Genomic DNA, 24,209 nt, shown 5'->3' on the forward strand with positions numbered 1-24,209 from the left:
CTCTCTGCCGCTGCAGGTTTGCTGAACTGGTAAAGCATATTCAACTGTTCAGGGGCCAAACTTTTTTTATATTAAAAAAACCTCCAACATTTCAGATGCAATGGACTAGTTAAAGGTAGCTTAAGGATTACTCTTGCATATATGCGGCTTATCAGGTTTTGCTCAGATCTTGAAGCGTGTGCATTTGCCATACACATGGGGAACATTATCATCCCAGTTAGCTGTTAACTAGGTCTGCCCTGCAGTTACAGCTATTTATACTGTAACACACACACACACACACACACACACACACACACACACAGAGGAAACAGAAAAATTTGGATCAGGTGGTGTGGTTTTTGCTTGGACTTGATAATTAGAGGTTTGCTACTGCAGAGGCTTTGCTTGTTGCAAGCTCATGTTGTAAGAGCAGTAGGATTTATCCACATTCCTTCATAAAGAGAACAGTAATGTGATTACAGAAACATTCATTAGGAATATTTCATGCATAGGGTTTCTCACGCTTGGCCATATGCATTTCCCTCCCCCCAAAATAAAAATAAAAAATGTCTTTCATGGTATTTTGCCCTTGAATAACTTACATGGAACATGCAATATGAATAAATACTTTTCACATATAAGCATCCATAGGCTCTGCGCCCACAGGCACAAAACCATACACAGGGAGGTAGAGGACAACAGGGACTATGGAAGCAATCCTGCTTCTCTCCTGTACAGTCACTGTATATGCTTTTAGATTCAAGGCAAATCAATGAAATGGGACCTTAGGTTCCCATTAAATTTTGAAGAAAATGAGACAAATCATAACAGGATCTGAAAAAGGATTAGCTTGAATAAAGGGTTTCTGTAAGGGAATGGGCATAACCTGGTCACATTAATCACTGCTAAGACCCTTTGGACATACATAAAACTTGTTTATCAAGATATGGGAGTCAGCCCTTTATGCTTTCCCTAAGATAAGTAAACCTTCATTGTTAACTGTCAAATATTAAATTCTATTTTCAAAGCCAACAAGGCACATCAAAGATGCACTTTTCTTGGCCTGAAACCATTTGCTGGCCAATGGTTTCTTAATATATACTTAATAATTGTTAAATTCCCTTGCTCTTCTTCAAGTATCCCCCAAAAAGCAAGAAATGTTCTGGTGGCAGTCATCCTTCTCAGCCTAAAATAAAGCTCATTGGGGATTTCTGCTTTGTGCCTTAAGAGTTAATATAAGCTTACAATCTGGTTTTAAAATAACCAGAGAGTGTCATGGGGACATCACGTAGTCAGAGTATGAAGTTCTAATATGAATCAAACGCACAGTTCGGTTGTATTCCTGATGCTTCCCAAAAGGCCAATCATCAGAACTGGATGCATGACATTTTAACAAGAAACCTGATTAAGCAGACACTTTCAAAGGGACAAAATTGTTTAAGGATAGGCTTGGGTTGCTACTTGTCTTCCTTTGCAAGCAATAAAAGGGATGTCGGATGGGGCCATCTGTGACATTTGATTCCTGAAAAAGGTATTTCATTTGATGGTTCCTCAATAGGCACACCTAAAATCCTGATTGTCTCCAATTTAAAGGAGGCAGTTAACCAAACAGGAGAGATGGGGGGGGGGGGGGGAGAGGAAAGGACAAAGGGACTCTGAGACCTTAAAAGCAACTGATTGGAGGCTGAATGTGTACACTTTACAGTTCTGCTTCTGTTATGAGGATTAAACATTTAATAGAATGCAGCAGATGATTCTGGTTATGTGCAAGTTGTGGGGCTACCATTTCAATACTGCTTCAAAAAACAAAAACAAAAAATGGAGCCTCTGTGTTCATACATTTAAACACAGCTCCACACAAACACATACCCACACAAGTACACGAGCCTTTAAACCACGCAGCACTATCAATACAAGGCAGCACACATCCTACTTCCTTCCTGAATGAGGGAGTTTTATGTAGGTGTGAGAAACAAGGATGTTTTGCAGGCTCCTGGAAGTGAGGAACCCTCAAAAAAACGGGGGGGGGGGAGAAAGTGAAAGAGAGGGGAATTATAGAAAAACCATAGCAACTAGTCAGTCCATCTTCCCACACCACCCACCAGCCACCAGCTTCATTTGCTGACGCACTTTTAAAAAAAAAAAAACCCAGCAGAAAAACTCAAGCTGTCTCTACCAGCCTGGGAAGGTGAGCAAGCCTTGAGAGCTCATTAAATTCCCTCCTCAGCTTCTCTTGTATGCCTGCAGCTAGTGAGCAAGTAGGATATAAATAGAAGTTATATAACATCTTTGTTGATTCCTGTGCTTACCAAAAAGTAGCATGACCTTGTTTTCAATAGCCTGCCTCTGCCTGCTTGTCAGGGACTTTAATCTTGTTAGGGATCATCTGAAAAGTCTGAATAAATGTTATATAGACTTTGCAGATAAAACAGGAATATCTGGGCCTTCATGTGTGACTGTAAACACACTACCTTCGGTATATGCCTAAGTTACAGATGAGAACCACCTAGTGTTCAAACGAACGGAGATAAGACAATATTATCACTACAGCAGCAACGTTACCAAACTTTCAGAATGTGATTTCTAAGACACAGTACTGCATATAGAGGCATCTCTAGAATGGAGATACCATTTCAGAGGAAGAGTGTGTGACTTCTCTAGGGAAAAAGAAGTTAGCTGACAGACTTTCAAGTGAAGGCACACACTCAGATAAAAATAGACCTAATAAAATAGACCAATGTGCATTAAAAAGAAAAAGAACACACATACATTGTGCACAACGATGCAACTCCATACACCCAAATGTTAGCAATGGTAGATAAGAGACAGTTAGCGTTTGTAGCAGCCCGCTCTGCCAACACCCAAAAAAACCTCTTTGGGGATCAAAATACAAACATGGAATGGATTGTCACACAAAGGCATTGTCAAACAATAAAGAGTTTTTGCTTTTGTCACATAGGTAAAAGGTAAAGGTACCCCTGCCCGTACGGGCCAGTCTTGACAGACTCTGGGGTTGTGCGCCCATCTCACTTAAGAGGCCAGGGGCCAGCGCTGTCCGGAGACACTTCCGGGTCACGTGGCCAGCGTGACATCGCTGCTCTGGCGAGCCAGAGCCGCACACGGAAACGCCGTTTACCTTCCCGCTGGTAAGCGGTCCCTATTTATCTACTTGCACCCGGGGGTGCTTTCGAACTGCTAGGTTGGCAGGCGCTGGGACCGAGCAGCGGGAGCGCACCCCGCCGCAGGGATTCGAACCGCCAACCTTTCGATCGGCAAGTCCTAGGCGCTGAGGCTTTAACCCACAGCGCCACCTGCGTCCCTTTTGTCACATAAGAAGAGCCTATTATGCTATTTCCAGGAGATTTAAAAAACAAACAAACCACAAAACCTGTAATTAAGATGGGAGCTGGCTATGAAAACATTTGTGAATAATATGCTAGTATTTTAATGCTCTCCAAAGTAAGGATGAGTTCAAAGTTGTGCATGCTGTGAAGTACAACACCATGCAAAATGAAAAAAAACTGCTGGAGCTATCATGATCACATCAGCTCAAAATACTGCAGATTCAGCTACAAGTCTTTGAATTATATTAAGGGGGAAATCCTACAGCAAGATCTGCTGGGATCAGCGGCTCCAAGATGCAGCAGATCCCCTGGGCTCCGCCAAGCCAACATTAAGTCTCCAACTCCAGCTCAGCCAAAGATACACTGCTGGAACTTGCTCATCATAGCTCAGAGTTCAGCTAAGGTTGGTGTGATTCCCCCCAAAAGGGGTGTTCCAGGGGTGTGGTCAGGGCATGACTAGAGGAGGAGGAGGACCTAAGCTGGATCCTAAACCTAGTCAATTTGATCACATGACCTGGCAACCCAGCACAGAACACTCTTTTCACCGGTGTTAAATTGAGCAGTAGCTTGTCTACATTTTTACTACTAAAGAGAATATTTGTGAGACTTTCTGCCCAAGGTGCCGAAATAACTTGTCAACTTTTTGAATCATGAACCTTGATTGGGATGCAGGGTTGCGGGGGGGTGGGGTGGGGGAGAGATGGAGAAAGGTGCTGTTCTAACTCAGGGACCAAAATGTCTTGCATAAACCCTTGTACCCAGAGATAAATATACAGACATGACAGTAGATGTTGCAATATTTGCATGCCGAGACTGCTTAAGATATTCGGATGGCTCAGAGTTTGGGACATAGATGTGAAAAACCCAGCCACTAAGGAAACTGCAGTCTTATGCAAATCAATATTGCTGAACATAGCCTAACTAGCAGAGTACAATCTATTTGATAAAGTTTCAAAATTCAGCAACTTTTTTAAAAACAATAATCCTGCTGCATGCAGTTTTTTTAAAAAAGGAACAGTTTATCAAAATTATGTTTGTCTAGAAATCTTTAGTAAGCTTTACACAATCAGTACTAACTCCCTCATGCTGCTTTTTCAGGATTCCCCAGACCTGCATGGGAAGCTGCGGCTGAGAAAACCCTGTTAGATTTTTCCTTTGAGTACTAAATCTGGCTCTATTCTCATCTGCCACACCAGTATGGCTACCTCCCCAAATCCTCCAGCAGTGAACCTAGAGCAAAGAGTGGAAAGCAAAGTTATTGTACTTCAATATCAGCATGAGCATGATGGATCCCACCTCTTTACAATGCAGTGGGCTCACCAACTTTCATGTTAAACCCACAAAGCTTATCAACAGGAGTACACAAGCACTTTTCCTACCTGTATAATAGTGTTTCCACCTTCCAAAAGGGCAATAGCCAGAAGGATGCTTTCATGAAAAACTCTGTCACTGGTGGCATTCATGATGAGATCTATGACCAGATTGGATGCGCCTTCCTTATCCAGGTGACACTGGACTTCTGACAAACTCATTTCACCTCGGTTTGCTGGGCTGGAACCAGACCCGCCTCCTACAGAAAGGTAAGTCACACAGGTTGAGCAAAATGAAGCCTCTTATGAACCCAGCTTAATTATTTCTATCTGAAAACATTGGTCACTCGCCTATAAAAACGAATGAATCGAAGTGTAACTGTGAACATATTCCATTTATTCACAGCTTTATTAACCATTAAAGTGTGAACAACATGCTTGCCTCTTAATAATACAAGCAGATGATGCTGTCATTAAGACTGATTGATTTATGTAGAGAGCATTCATACTCTCCCGCTCCTCAACAAACCCACGGCAGCTAACAGACGTTAAAACAGTCAGTTAACAGTACAGCTACAAACAATAAATGCAATTCCTACTGGAAGGAATTTTTTTGTTTTGACTATGGCAGACCAACACGGCTACCTATCTGTAACTGCAATTAAACAGCCATGACAAACAAAATCAACAGAGAATAAGAAGAAAAATACAACCACCATAAAAAAAACCTTTCCAAAAAACAGAGCAACTGTTTGTGGCCCAAAAACCTATCTAAAAAAGGGGGAGCCATATAAAGGACATTAAAGGTGACAAACAATACATTTTCTTTCTCTAATTACTTTCAGTTGTGAAGAAGTCACATGAATTCTTATATAAAATAAAAATCACATAGGGGCTACTTCTAACATGTAATCTTGGTCTGGAGTAGGAACATAGGAAGCTGATTGATACTGAATCAGACCATCATTGGTCCATGTAGCTCAGTACTGTGAAGCTGTTCTCAACCTGTGGGTCCCCAGATGTTGTTGGACTACAACTCCCATCATCCCTGACCACTGGCTAGGAATGATGGGAGCTGTAGTCCAACAACATCTGGGGACCCACAGGTTGAGAAACACTACTCTACATGGTTTGGCTGCGGCTCTCCTGGGTTTCAGACAGGAATTCTCCAGTCCTATCTGGAGTTGCTGAGGAGTGAACCTGGGGCCCTCTGCCTACAAAGCTCTACCTCTGAGCTACAGCCTCTCAATACCAGGAGATTCCAAGTAAACATCGGGGGAAACTTTCTGACAGTGGATCCATATAGATTTTTTGTATTTTAATGGGATTTTTTTTGTTCACTGCCCTGTGAACCTTTGGATTGAAGGGCAGGATATAAATTTAACTGATCATCAGTATCATCCATGTGTCAGAAACCTCTTTAAATAGCAAGGGCTTGGACCCAAGGGCAAGTCATGTAAGGTTTGTGGAAAAGGCACCATCTTGTTAACAGTAGGCCATCAAGCCACCTCTGTTTCGAAAGTACTAAGTCCTTCAAAATGGAAATAAAGGTTTTTTAAAAACAAACAAACAAACAAAAACCGTGTGAAATATGACGAAAGACCACATGTTGGGAATGGACTTCTACATACAGTACAGATTTTGGGAACTGGCAAGAAATTGGTCATATAATATAATTGAAAAGTCTAGAAATGGAAGGATGGAGAAGGCAATTAGTGGATTAATTTTCAACTTTTTAAGGAACTGCAGTAATTCTCTTCTGTAAATGACAATGTGAAAAACATACCTGCTGACAACCTGCCAAAGCTATTAAATAACTGATTTGTTATTCAGAGACAGAACGTTCAACATGGCAGGCTAGAGTCACACAAAATTCATAATTAGCACAGCGAACATCCTACCTCCTCCCCCAGCTTTGCCAGGGCCTCCAGGAGACAATGGGCCATTGCCAAAGCTGGTCAGGCTCTCTCTTCTTCCTGTGCTTCTGACGTTGCCATAGTAACGGTTGACCAAAACCTGTCTGAGTGCCTCACCCTTAATTCAAACAAGATATTAAATTAAAGAACAACAACATGTAGTCGAATTATGAGTGTAGCAGGGTTGCAGGACTCAACAGGACTAGCAAAAGTTATTTTTAGTACAATTATACAGCAAGACGACAACAGCAATGAGGCTGAGAAAGAGAGAGAATGTTATTAAGGGATTAAAATATTATAATAATTAAAAAACACTGTTGCCAGATATATACTCCTTCACTTAAAAAATCTGTCTCCATATGTTGAGATAAATATTATGAAATAGTAACAAAAAGATGCTATTTCCAGAATTTATCCTGACCTTTTCTAACTAATACCAGTTATTATTTATTCATCAATTGTTATGAAAGCATATTTTGAAAGGCAACATTCTTCTTTAATTTCAGACTTGATACAAATTTATTCGCTACTATGTAACAAGTGTCACTACCTACAAAGTATTTTGAATATGATCACTACACTTAGAATATAGCTATTGTGGTTCAGGTTATCCCTGATTTGTTACATTCATAGATTTTAAGGCCTATTACCTCTTTAAATCAGACAGCTAGTCCCCCTACTATAAACACACTCTATGAGCACTGACCTCTTAGTCACCAAGATGTAAGGCCCCACATGGTGGGTAGGATATCTAGGTTATTTGAACAGATACATCACACAACAAGAGATAGAACCTTTAGCCCCCTTCGTCTCCTCCCACACGCCTCACAACATTGGAAACAGTCACTAATTTATCTGCCAGCAAATTATGGGAATAAGTGGCTGTGAATCTTCACTGTAGACTGGATGACTTTAGATAGCAAAATTCTCACCAACTGTCCAAGAAAACAAAAGGTGATATTTTGAAAACAAAAAGATGCCCAACTCCTCAAAGGATGAATCCAATACCTGATCTAGGTATGGTCTTTGTATCTCAGCCTTTTTTAGTCATGATGGTTTAGAGAGGAGTGCAGATGTTCATATACAGCAGGGACGTCCAACTCCCAAGAGACTGTGATCTACTCACAGAATGAAAAACTGGCAATGACCTTTTTTTAGGGAGGGAGGGCAGTCAGAATTGTCAGCCTTTTTTTAGGGGTCAAGGCAGTAACAAAAATAGATAGACGAGAAGTCATCCTGCCAGCAGAAACTCTGTCTTCCGCTCTTGAAATCATGCACGGATAAAGGAAAGAGGGAGGGGGCAAGGCCGAATGCGAAAATGAGCCCACAATTGACTTCTAACAACCAAGGGTTGACCTGTCAATCATGGTCGACCTGTTGGACATCCCTGATATACAAGATCTGTGCTTTCCTGATACAAATTACAGCAATGGGCCTCTACATGGGGCCTGACTTTGGAAAAGGTTTGGAGGCTACAGCTGTGGCAGAATCCAGTGGCTCAGTTTCTGAGCACAGTGACTAAAGGACAACACATCATTCCAGTTCAGAGAGCACTGCACTAATCTGTACCCAATTCAAGGTACAGATACTTGTGTGATGATTTGGCGGGCCCACCATATGCTCCAACCAGTAGGTGCCAGTCAGGAGGAGAGGCCTTTCTCTCACTACAGCTGTCAGTATGAACACAAGAGAGTGTTCCCCATGACAGTGTCCTCTTCTCTGAAACTCCCTCCTGGGGAAATCTGGCACTCCCTTTCCTGGCTTCTTTTTTTGGTGGGGGCGGGGACAGGTAAGGATATTCTGCTCTTTAACTTGTTTGTCTCCATCTCCTTGCCTAAATGAACCATTGGTGCTGCCATACACACATAATTGCCACTTTTTAGCTCCTCTCCAGTGAGTTGTAGGGCTGGGTGAAGATTTGAGAAGCCGAAAGTCACAATAGATCAGTAATAGGCATTGTACATTAGTTGCCCTTTGATGAACCACCTTGAGAGCTCTCCAGATGTTTGCAAAACATTATTTGCGGCCCATTTCAAGATAATTCATGTAATGAAGTGTGTGTTTTTTAATAAAAATATCCCTCTTAAGCACTCCCTCATAGCAAGAGATATCCTGCGCTTGGGACTTGTTCAATGAAGCATATTTAAATGGCATCATTGGCTTTGGGACTTCCTAGTACTTTTCCCATCCACAAACCTGGATGGATTAAGCCCAGAGAGACCCACATCTGCTTCTGAAAGTGACAATGCTCATCATAATGGAGTGGCCGTAAGCTTTTAAGTAGGCACTAGATGGCTCCCAGACTGGCAGCTCTCCGTGTTAGTAATCACTGTTCTTCACTCAACTGAATTCACCTGTGAAAAACTAATGAAGCAAAAGGATATATTTAATAAGTGGAATTGAAAAGGAAATGACCCGTTTAGTTTGAACGCTTCCTTACTCTTTACTTCCAGGAGAATTGCACCGTAAGTTGCAGATTCTCACTCCTCTCCCTGGATAGCCTTAAGCAACTAGTTATGGAAATGTCCTTATCCGTTACACTAGCATTCGTTTGACAGCTGCAACTAGGTGGTTCATTCTTCTAACATACCTCCATGTTAAAGGTAAATGGGTTATAAACTGGCTAGAAAAATCCTGACATAGGGCAGTTCATCAGAATCTAAAAACAACTGGGTTTCTACTAGAGACAGAAAAACAATAATTTTCTATAAACAGAATGACATTCATGGTTTAAATATTTTCATATTTTTCCATGTAGTAGAAAATAGATGTACTGGCCTTTTGGCCACCTTTAGAACAAACACAGAAGTCCAACTTATACACTTACTTACCTGAGTAGGATCATTGTTCTGTGGTGGAGGAAACTGGCTTATTCAGATACAGATCATTGGTCCACCCAGCTCATTACTGTCTGCCAGGGACTGAACCTGGAGCCTTTTGCATGCAAAGCATGTGCTCTGTCGCTGAGGTACAACAGTGCCTCATAGACACGGTAAGGAAAAGAACACAATCTATTCCTTCCACCATGGAACAATGATCTGCGACACAGTGAGTGAGCCAGTCCAGAGACTCAAATGTATTTTAAGCATCTCATTTTTAATGAGACCAAACTCCACCTTTCTCACTAGAGTTATTTCTGCCACACAAAAAACAGATTGTGGAACATGTTCCACCAAAATATTCTGTTAATAGTACCCACTATCTGCATTTTCCAGAAACAACTAAATATATTTTTGTTCTGTCAGGCTTTCCTAGCTACAGAAACATCTATTTTGCATGGTTTCTGTCTTGTTTTAAATTTACTTTTTGTGCTTTAACTGCTTTTAATATTTTTTAGTGCAAATTGCCTTTAGATGGTTGTTTAGGAGATTATTAATAAATCAATGATATTTAGTGGTGGTGGTGGTGGTGGTGGTGGTGGAGAAAGAAGAAGAAGAAGAAGAAGAAGAAGAAGAAGAAGAAGAAGAAGTTGTTGAAGTTCAGCATCACAATGAAGTATTAATGACAATACAGACCTCACAAAAACCCAATTCAAACAATCATGGGGTGAGTTAATTAGAAGGAGACAACAAAATCTGCATAGCTGTCTATGTTGACATCAATCCTGCACAGTTTGCAAGACTGGAACAAAGCACATACAACAGACCCAGGCAAGTTTAATAGGCATCCAATTATATTGTATTTCCTCCCCCTAGGAGAAAATTGATTTATGTTAATGAAGTGCTAGAGCTGAGTTTTATATTCTTATTTCTACAATATTTACTACCAGTTGCCGTTAACAACTGGCCCACAGAAGTCTTTCTCAGTTCCTGTAGGGCCCCCTCCATCTGTCTTGGCTGAAGTTCAGGTTGCAGTATGCGGTTTTTGTTGAGGGTGTGCGCAGCACCCACAATAGTTCCTCCTGTTTGAAAATGTGCCCACGGGGCCTAAAATATTGGCAAAAGCTGATCTACAGTATATGGAACAGTAGTATTGATCCTCAAGCCCAGTAGGAAAAAGAAGGCATGCCTCTTCAAAATATTAGTATGGGGCACCTGTGTTACTTCCAGTAAAGAAAGAAATAACATTGCTAAAATCATGCATTTAAATAGGCAGACAGTAGGCTACTGGAAAAAACACAAATAATTTTGTGTATTCTGCTGCTATATTTCAGCATTGGCTGCAAGAGTTTTCCAACTGATTATGTTAAAATAAATCCTGAGCTTTAGGACTATGGGTTGGTCAAGTGAAGACACCTCTGTTTCTAATAGTCTATGCAGCAGAATACTGCAATATTACGGGACCCCTAGAGAGATAAGCCCTCTAAATTACAGCTTTAGAAGACTTTGTGGGACATGGTTTAACTACAAGTGGGGAGAGGGGCACACAAGGTGATATTAATGGGCTTCATTAATGCTGTAACCTTCCCCTCAAAACTGAAGCCCTGCATCTATGGTACAGAACACATTATATAAGGAAAGAGACATTGCACCAATGTTTTTCCCCTGAAAGCAAGCCCTAATTTCTAAAACACTTACTACCAGTTTCCACTGCAGCTACATCTATATTAACTTAATTTACAATGTCATATGTCACAAGTCAGGTGACACCATTAAAAATAAATAAAAGAACACACCCACACATTCTCTAACTTCCGAAAGCCTCCAGAATCTAATATGGACCTATCAAATAGCATTTGTCATCTTTGTTCAATAATATTTTTGAAATTTGCAACAGCAACAAACAGATGGATCCTTCAGCTACTTCCACATTTTCTTTATGCTATTTAAAAAGTGAGAAAAAGGAACAAAGAAAGCCCAGGTGTAATTAGCACCCAACATATTAAACCTAAACACCACCATAGAATATACGTACCCTTTTATGATCTTCAAGCTGTCTTTGTGGTAGACTTTGATCAAGCTCCTGGCGAGTATGCAAAAATTCTGTTTTAAAGTCTGATACTAAAGAGACACTAAATAAATTTAGCACCAATAACTAACTAGTTGCTGCAATGAATTTGTTCAACATTCATCTAGCCTTGATAGCACTGGCTCTAACATTCTTTCTCTACCTAACCATAATGAATGAAGAGAAAAAGAAATTGCCAATGGTTGCCTCCATGCAATATACAGACACGTCACAGTTTAATGTGCAGTTATTCTGGACACAATTCACTCCAAATATCTGTTTCAAAAAATGGAACTTAAGAAAAAGTGCTTCATTTCTGCTTGATGTAAACTAGAAATGTTAACTTTAAAAGAAGGGCCAACACTACAAGTAGATCTTTTATTGTCAGTCTTCATTATTAGTTTTTAAAGAAATGTTTTGGAAATTTGGTCTGGTTTGTATATAAGATAAACTATGGTTTAGTGTTTCATGCAGAAGCCATAGTGAGTTGTGGCTTTAAGACATTCCCCTTCTCCTCCCTCTAGCACAGACCTGAGGAGAAAACACAAAGTATCCACTTCTGATTTTAAACCAATCACAGTTGTTTGCTATGTCTGAATTCTGGGAACTCTGGTTAGTTTAAAAGCAACAAATTTTAATTTCCTCTCGTCTGTGAGAAGAGGAAGAAAGGGGTGCATATAAGTGATTGTGGCTCCAAGCACAGTGAGCCAGTGACCTGGGTGGTGATTTTGTAATAGCAGGAATGATGAAAAGATAATAATCTGGGATTTAAATTGGCCACAACTTCATTGATTACAGGTGTAGTAGACTTTGGAATAGGCACTGAGTGTGTAGCCAAAATCAACCAACCCACTTGCTGATTGATTACTCCTTCAGGATTGATGGGGGATTCAAGGATCTCCCCATGACGCAGATCAAATGAGGCAATCCCACCAGGGCGCCAGTAGGGCGTTCTTTGGCCCAACGGCCCCCGTCTGGACCACTGGACAAAACCTTCCCTCTGGATCCTTTACTGGGGTACCCTGAATTAAGTAGACCCACTGAAATCAACTGACCAAAATCTACTGTATGACTAATACGGGATATCACCCCAAAACAAAAGTAAAAAGTTTGCAAGTAACATGCAAAGTACTCTCTCTGATAAAACGTTCACACGACAGTCACCAATGTTTACGCATACAAAACACTGAACCACACTTTCCCAATACATGCATGTTCATTATGTTACTGAGTCATCCTGTAAGAAAAGGTCAGTAAATCCATTTAAAGTAAAGTAGCTTATTTTCAAACAGGATTACACGGCCTACAAGATTAATGGGCATCATGTTCCGCTTCAAATGCCTCATGAAAAGTAGTATAAAAGTTCAAAAGATAAATAATAAAAACAGAAACACATAGCTCAAGGGCAATCTACTGTAAATGGAGATCCAAGTACAGGCTTCTCTTGCTACACCAAGGTGATAGGTATTTTGAATTTCAAGAGACTAAGTACATTGCAGTTATATTTAAATATTCCAACTTTTGTTCAATATTTCTTTGATAGTAAGATGTAGTTAGGCATCTATCAGAATTAATAGACATAGCCCTTTGCTATTTTGTTTTTCCATTTCTCTCTCTCTCTTTTTTAGTGAAGCAGGATGAATTCATCCACTTAGCACTATAATCCAAGCAGTTGTAACACATGCAGAGAACACTGGCTAAACTTCACTGATCTGAACGGAACTGGAACCACCAAAAAGACAGACAGACATCCAACCACAGCTACTTTAAAAACCACCAATATTTGTATGTTTTACAAATATAGGTGAGCAAGTGACAGACCTCTATGGAGCTTTCCATTTCTGGTGCCTGTGGCAGCTATTTAAAAGCAAAATTGTAAAAAGAAAATTCATTAGTCATCAATCTTTCCCGTAAACCAATGATTGGCACATGGAGATATTGACTTTTTTTTTACAAGACAACAAAATACTAATTTGACAACAGTACAGAATCCTGTCCCCCATCCAAAAAAAATGTCCACATGCATATCTTGCTCAGAAATGCCAATCCCAGTCGTATACACATCAATATGCTAGGGATGTAGTGTTAAATATCTGTTCCCAGTTCATACAGTTCCCTTTTATTAATTTAATTACAGTGGACTTCTCACCTCCAGTCCAAAATAATGGAAGAAAAAACGTTCAAGACATACACAAGCAGGAATGCCATGTCCAAGAATACACAATTAAATTCTAACCTTTTCCAATACCAAACCTTCCTCTTCCACAATATATGTGGTACAGATTTGCTATGAGCAGCAGCAAAACAGAATGTCTGCATAGCTGATCAGTAATGCTTTCAGCATTTAAATGTTTAAAAAATGACTAAGGAACATATTCAAACTTTAAATGACTATACCAAAATCCATTAAAAACATGAACATCTATTGCAAACCAATACCGCATGCACAAGGAAACACCTAGATAACACAAGTAAACTGAAGGCAAACAACACCACACAGACATACCAAGCACTGGACTATAACCTGTAATAGCAGCAGTAGTAGAAGTAATGATGATGATGATGACTTGGAATTCGGTCATGTTACACGAAAAAGGGATGCTTCTCATAATATGTTTAAATATATGGAACGGCAAGATTCGGGTCTATTTCTGAAAATACGTGTAAATTAAAGTATTGCCAAAGAACGTTACGAGCGGCTAACTTCCAGATAATCTTGTACAATGCCCAACTGTTTCTGGAGTGGTCTCTTTTCCTGAACTAGTTCCAAGAAGATGGATGCTTGTTTTCAGGAGACTTTGTAAATCCTTAAATGAGAAGCAGCTGTAGGAGTTTATCCTCCTTCACCTAACATCTAGCTCAGGGGTCAGCAACCTTTTTCAGCCATGGGCCAGTCCACCATCCCTCAGACCTTGTGGGGGACCGGACTATATTTTGGGGAAAAAATATGAAGGAAATCCTATGCCCCATAAATAACCCAGAGATGCATTTTAAATAAAAGGACACATTCCACTCATGTAAAAACATGCTGATTCCCGGGCCATCCGCGGGCTGGATTGAGAAGGCGATTGGGCCACATCCGGCCCACAGGCCTTAAGTTGCCTACCCCTGATCTAGCTCATTCTGGTATATCTATCCTCTTTTCAGATCATACTGGAAATTTTAAACAAAATAGTTTTCTTCCGGTCCAAAGTGTATAAAAATGTTAAATAGCTTGCCTACAACTCCAAGGCCCATTCACTCCAATACTACCACCTTTTAACAACAGGATTGCAAGGTACAAGCTGTTCAAGAAAGAGTTCAATTCCCCAAAAATGTAATTCTGAAAGCATTTCCCTGCTGTTTTGCTATACTGTTGTTAAGTAAAGGGGGACATTTCTTGGCCAACTATTTACATATTATCAAAGATTTAGTAAAGTAAAGTTACTGTAATGGTTAAGCATATATATATATTGCTGAAACAACAAATCTCAAAAGAGAATTTAGTCATTATAGATTAGAAATTAATGAATGCTAGGGTTTTAGTTATTTGTGATAGGAAAGGAGAATGCAAGCTGCAAAAGGCTTAGTAAAGAGAAAACCTGTTAACATGAGAAAAGGTGCTGATGGGCCACTGAGGAGAGGAATCCTTCAGCCTGGGGGATAAGATGTTACCAAGGTGACGGGGTGTGTGTTTGAGGGGACGGGAAAAGGGAGTTTTCAAGCAAGGGTAGCTTGGAGGAAGAAGCAGGAAGAGGGGCAGGGAGCCATCTTGGAGAGGAGAGAGAAGCAGTAGGATGCCTGTGTTGCTGCCTCTTGAACAGGCCATGCATTTGGTAATCACTATGCAAAGTGCTTTCAAGCCCTATGATTTGTGTTTGGAAACCCTTCGGCCGAGCCCCACCCTTAATTGCCTGCCCTGGGGGTAAGGGGAGGTAGATATGTAGAGGATATGGCTTGGCAAGAAGAGTCTTGTGGGTCAAAGGCCAGGCAAGCCATATTTGGCTTATGGGGGGCAGTTTCCCCATCCTTGCTGTATGACAAGCATAAATGGTTTAGGTGAAAATGATTTGGATTTTTGGGGTGAGTGCATAAGCGAGTTGGGGAGCATGCTATATAAAAACTGAACAGTCTTCACTGTTCTTAAAACCATTTAAAAACCCCCACATACTAGCTAGCAGGAACATTAGGCACTCTACATGCAAGCTTCCTGCTTCCTGGTATGCCCATGGGACCACATGTAGTAACATGGTTATTTCTAGAAAGACGACAGGGCGCATTCATGTAGACAGGGTCGCACCATGGAATTCAAATACAAGGATTTAAAAACACTTTAACGGTAATAAAGATTCCTTGGCCACATTGTACAGTTAAAAAAGTGTACCCGCCCCCAATTTCATTGGTTCCTCCAGGTCAAGAGCTCAAGAAATGTTACCTCCGGTTTTGCAGTGAAATTGGAGAATAATGTTTGGCCCACCTTTAGTTTGAATCAGTGTGCCCCAATCTGATGGCCTTCACATGTTTTGGACTGCAGCCCCAGTTAACCCAGCCAAGTTGTAGTCTAAAAAAATATATGGAGGGGACTTTGGTAGTAAGAGAAGGCTGGTTTAAACTATGGTTCCTTGGAATATGCTAGCTTCAGAAATGACAGACTTATTTCTGCTTGTTTCAACTAGTTTAAACTAAGCACAGTTTATCCTTTCTGGGCATAATGCTACTTATTTCCTCATCTGGATGCATCAGAAAAGAGGGAATGGGAGCACAGAAGCTTGAGACAGAAGCAGTCTTGTTAGTGTAGCACTGAAATATGGTTTCAGTCATTAAAATATATTTCATACTTTCAAAGAATGTACCAGTGCATTTTGGGGGGACTTGACTATACAGGTACAAAATAATTACAAGTCCACTTCATTACTCTTCAGTTTAAGTGACCATTAAAATGAGAACAGAACGTTTTCAAGGAGACATAACCTGAATAGTACACCTGGAGCTATTCTTATCCCTATTTGTGGCTTAGGGCAGTTTCCTTAAAGTACTTTTAGTCAGCAAAATTACAAGTTTAACTGTGTCCCAAAATTTCAGCATTCCTATTTCCAATGCATATTTTTTCCTAAACAAATTCTAAAGTGACATGCAAAACGTAAAAACAGATTAAAAGCAAATATGCAAAAACATGAATTGAAAAATTTCACTCACACACGCACATACATACTTTGTCTTTGGGGTCTAATATAGTATGCTGTTGCCCAGATTATTTATTTGTACATGCTTGTATCCAACAATACTGGTCTGCTTGTGCAATGAAACTTCCTACTCCTCTCCTCGGCAGCCCCACACCCATCAAAATGTGTTCCAGCAACTTGGTAGACATTCCAGAGCAAATTTTGGAGAGGAAAGTCCTTATGTGACAAAACTCTGTTCACACAGAGTTGCACATGTGTGTGTGTTACTTCCCTCTTCCCTCCATGTAGGGAGGAACTTAAAATGAAAACCTTCCCTGAGTCAAGGCAATGCTGGCAAGGTTAGTTACATTAGTGGACTGACCCCTCCCCTCCAACAGCAATCTACAGCAGGGGTGGGCAACCTAAGGCCCATGGGCCACAAGTGGCCCACGGGGGTCATTTATCCGGCTGAACCAAACCGCCTGTTTGGTGAGTCCTCGCACACTGCACTAAACCAGCACAGTGCGGCACGGGGACTTGCTTCCACGGCACTGGAAATCGCGTCTGTGCAGACAGAGACACCGGAAATACACACACACACACACGCAATCCAGCCCACAAGAGGGATCTCCGCTGGAGTGAACCAGCCCAGGTGAGGTAAACCTTGCCGACTCCTGATCTACAGCTTCTATGTAGGAGAGGAGAGGAGAGGAGAGGAGAGGCATGAAATACTTGGCTGAAAACACTCAATATTATGACTAGTCTTGAAATGCTTCTCTTTCCCCCTTTCTCGTTCCACACCCTACTGGAGCTGCTGCCCTTTCTTCTGGCAAGACACCCAACAGTTATAAAACAGTGGCCATGGGAAAAAACTTCATTTGTTGAATGCGTGCCTGGCATGCAGCCGAAAAGGCAAAGGCTCAAAAATACTCCCTTTATCCTATCAGTTGTCTTTGATAATAAATGCAAATTTGCTTATGATGTACGCATGAAAATATATAAGGGGATGGGGGAGCTCCCTTTAAATACAATCACTTAAGCATAATGAGCCTCTTAGTAATCTGGACCAAAGTCTTTTATAGACGAGCAAATTCTCCAGCATAGTGCTGGTTATAAAATATTCCCTCTTTCTTTCTGGATGCAAACCCCCACCACCACCTCTCTTGCTTTTACAGCACTATTATAGCTTTGGGCACAGTTCCCTGTATGCTTCCTTGAAGCTGTATTAGCATTTTAATGTTGCTGCTTTTTTCTTTTTCTTTTTTTAAAAAAGAAATGCTTTAGCAACCACACAGACTGCAATATCTGCCAGCATAGTCTGGGATACTGACAGCCAGAGTCTGGGCTGAACTAACAGTAAACAGCTCCACCACATTTTATTGGCAATTACTGCTGAAGGTCACACATCAGCAGCGAGCCTAAATTCCAGGAAGAAAAAAAAAAGATGCCTGTTATGTAACTGCTGCTTGGCTGTTGGCAGGTGCCCAACTGAGCAGTTCACTGCAATGTAGGAGGGAGGGAGGGAGGGAGGGAGGGAGGGAGAGAGAGAGAGAGAGAGAGAGAGAGAGAGAGAGAGAGAGAAGGCAAGTAGGACATCTCTCTGCTCCATTCAGCATCACCAGAATGCCCCCTTCAGGCAACGTTTAATAGTTTCAGAAGAGAGATCAGTTCTTCTAAACGCTATTTCACTCCAGCATTCCATTTGATTCCTCCTGCTTTACAACTTTCTTTATCAAGGCCATTAAGATTTTCAATTACTCTTCCTCCTCCTTTTTAAAAAAAGAGATAAGGCTTATTTAATATATCCAGTTGCTACTGAAGGAACAACACACCTCCAAGATCAATTAAAGGTAAAGGGACCCCTGACCATTAGGTCCAGTCGTGGCTGACTCTGGGGTTGCGGCACTCATTTCGCTTTATTGGCCGAGGGAGCCGGCATGCAGCTTTTGGGTCATGTGGCCAGCATGACTAAGCCGCTTCTGGCGATCCAGAGCAGCGCACGGAAACACTGTTTACCTTCCCGCCGGAGCGGTACATATTTATCTACTTGCACTTTGACGTGCTTTCGAACTGCTAGGTTGGAAGGAGCTAATTAATTGGCAGGGCACTTAATCCATTTATGTAACCAGCAGAAATACAAAATTAAAATTATATTAGTCCTACATGCATATATACCCCCCCCCCCCAGCACAGAAACCCATTTCACATAAGGTCCTTGGGCAACAAAGCTCTGAAGCTGGTTCTATGTAGGAAATACCATAGAATCATAGAGTTAGAAGGGACCCCTAAGGGTCATTAGTCCAACCCCATGGAATGCAGGAATCTCAACTAAAGCATCTGTGACAGGTGGCCATCCAACCTCTGATTAAAAAACTCCAAGGAAGGAAAGTTCACAACCTTCCAAGGGGGCCCCTTCCAATTAGTTAGTTCCTCATTTCCCATTTGTTCAATCCCTTTTGTCCAGTATGGCCAGATTCACCTAAGATGGCATGTACTTGCCTCTATTCCAAGACTAACTGTGCACATTAGGGTAATTGTTCGCCAATGTTTTCTGTTTCCTTCATTTTTCTTAGCAGAACTGCTGAAGGAGTTTCCAGGAGCTGGAGAGTTCTTATTTTGCCGTTCTTCTACCTTAAGGCAGCAGTTTCATGACTGCATAATTACTATTCACTGTAATTTTATCTCACCTTTCTTCTACTGATACTTGTTCTGAGGTTAGGTTTAATATAACCAATGGTTCACGCTCCAAAAGGAATTTGCTTATCAGCAGCCAGTCCACAACTGCAGCAATGGAGTGTTAAGTTGAAAGCCCAGCACTTCCAGCAGAGATTCCATTGGAATAAATGGGGTATTTCTTATTTGGAAAACTCCACAGCTGAGTTAACCATTGCACTAGGCTACTGCTATTCTTTGTCAACCTAGCCAGGATCCCTTTCTTGACTTAATGTGTCACACAGTATGTGCTGCTGGTGATCAGTACAAAGCACTAGTTAAATGGAGGACGCACACCCACAAAATAAGTACTGCTGCTTTTATTTCTGCATTGGACAAGGTGGGTTCTAGTGCATGAAACCTTGTGGAAGAGACCTGCAGTTCTATACATGTCAGAAACCAAAGACATATAGTTGGGCTGGCAAAGAGGATGAGCAAATAATTGGACTTGCAAGAGCAGATTTTATCAGAATGAATACTAAAAGGGTGAGTTTCTTTCATTCCATGCTTTTACAGTGGCTGGTGGAAATTACGCAAAGGAAAACACTGCGGCTTCCTTACAGAGGCTTCAGGGAATCCAGACTACTGCCAGAAGACACTTTTAATAAACAGACAGTGCTCATTTCCTATATTTATAAACACACCTGCTTGAAGCATGAAATCCCTTCCATGCAAGGCAGCCAACAAAGTTCTTACTTGAAATCAAGAGCCTAAGTTCTAAATCGAGCCTGATCACTGTAGTTGATTTACTGCAAAACACAGCAGGCTACAATGGCTAGAGACTTGGGGGGGGGGGGGGAGTAGGAAGAGTTTAAATGAAAATCAAAGCAAAAAAACAAACAGCCCCAAACTCCATCTGAATTTGTCACAAATTAATTAGACAGAGAAATACATGAAGATTCTCTACACCAGCCTTCTCCAACTCGGTGCCCGCAGTATGTTTTAGAGTGCTACTCTCATCAGCTCTCTAAGCAGCTGCGATCCAAAACATCTAGAGGGCATCTGGTTGGGGAAAGCTGATCTATACTTTGAAGCCAATGTGGTCTAGGATGAGGCTGAAGAAACATAGCACCTTGGAGACAGCGGATTTCCAATACAGGATTCTAGGAAGGAGTTCACTTTAGTACAATTTCTTTTTTTTAAAAAAAGCCTACATATCAATACAAAAAGGCTACAATATGCTTACACTTGATCAACTCTGCCACTTAGGTTATGCTCTCTTCCAGAAACTTGGAAGTATCTAGGTCCTAGAGTCCCTAATAGCAATGTAGACATAGACCAGATCCTAGTGACATTTAAACAGCAGCAGTCAACTTGGATCGGAATGAAATTTTGGCAGCGGAGAAGACGACCAACACTACTACCTTGAGCCAAAGTAAAAGCAACCTAGCCCTATCCATTTGCCTGAGAAGGAGCAGCTGCAGTAGGGTTGTTCCCAGTCAACCACTCTCCAGACACAACTGCCAGTTGCCCTAGGACTGCAGCAAAACGTATCCTGGCCTGTGCTATCAGCTAGGGGACATAGGATTGCTGAATTGTGTGGACTTTGTGTGCATCTTTTTGCAAACTACGTTAAGCCAGCTTTGGGATCAAAAGAGGTGAGATGTAAATATTCTAAATAAACCTTCACCATTTTCTCAGAGCTATTCAGTGGAGAAATAAGAAAATTCGCTACACTTAAGAGACATTTCAACACCCATCAATGAATGTCTTCATGCATTCAAAATGTACATTTTTCAAGTTATCTAAAGTGTACCCCAGTTCTACCCATGTCTACTCAGAGTAAACTTTAGAATTCAATAGTTCTACTCCCATATGCAAAGGTTTGCTGATTTAGCTTTATAGGTGTCACCTTCAAAGCTGCAGTCTTATTCAGAATTGATTAATTAATCCACAATAAAAAATTCACCACTTGGTTTTGCTCTCCCATTCAGTTACCTAGATTCAACTTTCCATTCCAAGTTTTAGGCTGTATGGCCGCTTTTCACTTTAGGAGATAAATGTAAATCTTTCAACGTCACTGATACCAGCTCCCTATTAGAATGAAAACTTTGGGTCAGCTAGTCATTTACCCACTGAAAGACTCACACTGTTTAGGTGTCAGCATAGGGAAATTAATCAACAATATAAACAGTTAATATTGGACTACACTGTTGTAGGGTGGTGTCTCCCTGGTAGCAGCAGTCAGTTTCCAGGATCCAAGGCATCACACAACTACTTCTGCATATCTAAACATGCTTAGTGCATTTCTCAAAACAGCAGTCTTTCCTGCTGCATGGCAAACTATTTTAGAAACCGAAAGTCCTTTAAAAGGCAATTTGAGATACGGCATGAGCTCAAAAACTTCATTAGACACGCTCAAGTCTATTAATGAATAGTGAAACTATTTGGATCCCTTAATTTAGTTGTCTTTCCCACATTTAATTACTCAGAATGGCAGACAATGGGACAAAACTTCCTGTATCTTTGCATCTTCATTAACTGCTTCTATATGCACGCAAATAATCTTTGGGTGGGGTGGGGGTTACATTATGTTTAGTAATGCAAATGATGGATACCTCTCCATTCTACCTTTCAAGAGAGGATAAAAATGTTGCCTCCAGAGGACATTTGGACAAAATTAATGTTGAAGGATAAGAGACAATATAATGACTTATTTCTTCACTGCAGGCACTGGCAAGTTACATTCTACTACGTCACTAGTACAAGTACACAAACCACAACGCTTAAGCACTGGCAAAACAGCACAACAGATTACAAGGCTACAAACACTACATTTGGGGGGGGGGGGAGAAAGAAATGCAGAACCTCAGCATTATCCAATTCACCAAGTGCAATCAACTGGAAAGTGAAAAGAAGGAGGAGAAAAAGTTGAAAACAAGAATTAATACAAGAGAAATTGCAAGTAACCAGGTGATAGGAGCACCAAGATCCACAATGCATACTCTACCCACAACCACTGCCAATATTGTATTTGTACTGTAATGCAGAAAAAAGGTGGCAAATCATAGGAATGCAATGTTGCCCGTTTAAGTAGAGTCAAGGAAGTAAGTACTTGTCCAAATTCACTGAAAACCAAAGCAGTAATGGATCTCTTCTTCTACTTTTTTGAGACAGTAGAATCTTCTTTATGCCTACCACATACTTATAAGCATTAGAACGCAAGTGATCCCATGCAGATGATTTAGAGCGAAACTAGTTGTTATTGTTTCCTAAAGCCTGGAAGTCCTATGCCCAAAAGAGGACCTAATACCAGATAAAATATTAATTCTGAGTTCTTAAAGAGGCATGAAAGGTTAATGGGTTTTGTTCAAGAATATATTTGGGGAACAAAGGCGGAAGGACAGAAAGGTAAAATCTCCCTGTTGTCCCCTCCCTATGTGTAGCCATGGCTGGCAGGGAGGGCTTCTGGGACTAAGAAATACAGAGGGAGCCAAGAATGCTTTTCTGCCTCCAAGTCAGGGGTTTTAAGAGCTCACCTCTCATGCGTGCTAGTTTTTTGCGAAGCCCCTGAATTTCTTATCTGATTCTTAACTGAGTGAACTTCACTGGCACCTCAAAACTTACATAACCTTAAGATTCAGATGTAACATATAGTTTATCCTCATACAAGTGGACTTCATAGATGATGTGCATTTTTATTTTTATTTTATACTAAGGATCCTGGGAGACCATGTGAAGTATAGTAGAACAATCATTTAGGGCTTACATTGGGGTGGCTGTCCTTTGGCCCACCGGGTTTTGCTGGACTACAGTTCCCATCACCCTTGACTGCTGGCTGGCTGGGCTTGGTGGGAGTTGAGGTCCAACAGCATCTGAAAGGCTGCAGGATAGTCACCTCTGATTTAAACCATTGGTTATCCTAGGCTAGCAGCCTTACAAGTATTTTCACTGATTTCAGTATTTTCAGTATTTGTTTACACAGTGAGTAGGAAGGGAACCCCTGGAAAAAAACAGAATCACTTTCCCCTTGATTCTGTATTCATGATGTGATAAAAAGCCAAGTAAGCCATTCTATGATCGGTTATCTTCAACAGCAAAGAAAAAGGTATGTTTGAGGTACTTTGGTATTCCCAGCCTACGTTACAAATACCTGGGATAATAACAACAGCAGCAATTCAATTGTGCACAACAATGCTTCAGATGTTTTTACAATGCAGAAAGTAGACAAAGATAAGGACCCAGTACTGATGTTGCTTTTACTACACTGCAAATAGAAAGACAGAATAAAAGACAAGATAATATACGGTAAATTAAAGTACCTTCTCTCCATAGCCTCTATCTTTGGTCATCATTTCCCTGAGTGTCTGTAATACTTTAATACAAAGTTTCTCCTCATTTTCCTCCAGCAGCTGTTTAGTATGTTTTATTAACCTGAAAACAACCAATTGATCACAGTTTGTTTCAGTACTAGAATTTCTAATTGGTTAGGAAGGCATTCGTGGCTATTTAAAATCAAGGGTCAAGAGGGAGAAGAAATTGGCTAGCATATGCCATATTCATCTGTTGTTTATATTTGCCGTGTTACTGGTGATAGGTGTCACACAACAAGATAATTTTGACTCACAATTCTTCTATATGTAAGGACTATAAGGCTTAATGATAAAAGAAAGGCTGCTTTAAATATGCAAGTGCGCAGATCAACCATGTGATTCTGGGGTGCTGTTTTTGGAAACTATTGGGTCACTTACCTATTTTCATGCTCTAAAAGTATTTCTGGTCTAAAAGTTATCAGACTCTTTCATTGTGAATTGTCCTGAAGGACTGAACAAAGGAACACAAAGAAAGGCAAGCCTCTGGGCACTTAGGGCTGAGAGATGCACGGCTTCTACCAAAGAGCCTTCTACCAAAAACAGCAGCACCACCGAATCCCACATAAAGTTTAGCAAATAGAAATGACTTGGCGTCCCCACACTT

General features: G+C 40.8%; 1 protein-coding gene across 8 annotated transcripts in view; it reads right to left on the reverse strand.

Moving 5' to 3' along the window:
- ITPR1 (inositol 1,4,5-trisphosphate receptor type 1) overlaps positions 1–24,209 on the reverse strand; it is a 198,376-nt gene that overhangs the window by 56,814 nt on the left and 117,353 nt on the right. For 4 of the 8 annotated variants that reach the window (XM_083722096.1, XM_083722098.1, XM_083722094.1 and 1 more), the window contains 6 exons: positions 23,555–23,666; positions 22,101–22,133; positions 13,261–13,296; positions 11,407–11,454; positions 6,538–6,670; positions 4,706–4,896 (listed from right to left, as the gene is read on the reverse strand). In XM_083722096.1, the coding sequence (XP_083578222.1) occupies positions 4,706–4,896; positions 6,538–6,670; positions 11,407–11,454; positions 13,261–13,296; positions 22,101–22,133; positions 23,555–23,666 (553 nt within the window). The remainder of the gene's footprint in view (positions 1–4,705; positions 4,897–6,537; positions 6,671–11,406; positions 11,455–13,260; positions 13,297–22,100; positions 22,134–23,554; positions 23,667–24,209) is intronic. The other 4 variants (XM_083722101.1, XM_083722100.1, XM_083722097.1 and 1 more) reach the window with 3 other exon arrangements.

Source organism: Podarcis gaigeae, assembly GCF_964106915.1.
Source record: "Podarcis gaigeae genome assembly, chromosome: 2".
Classification (NCBI taxonomy): Eukaryota; Metazoa; Chordata; class Lepidosauria; order Squamata; family Lacertidae; genus Podarcis; species Podarcis gaigeae.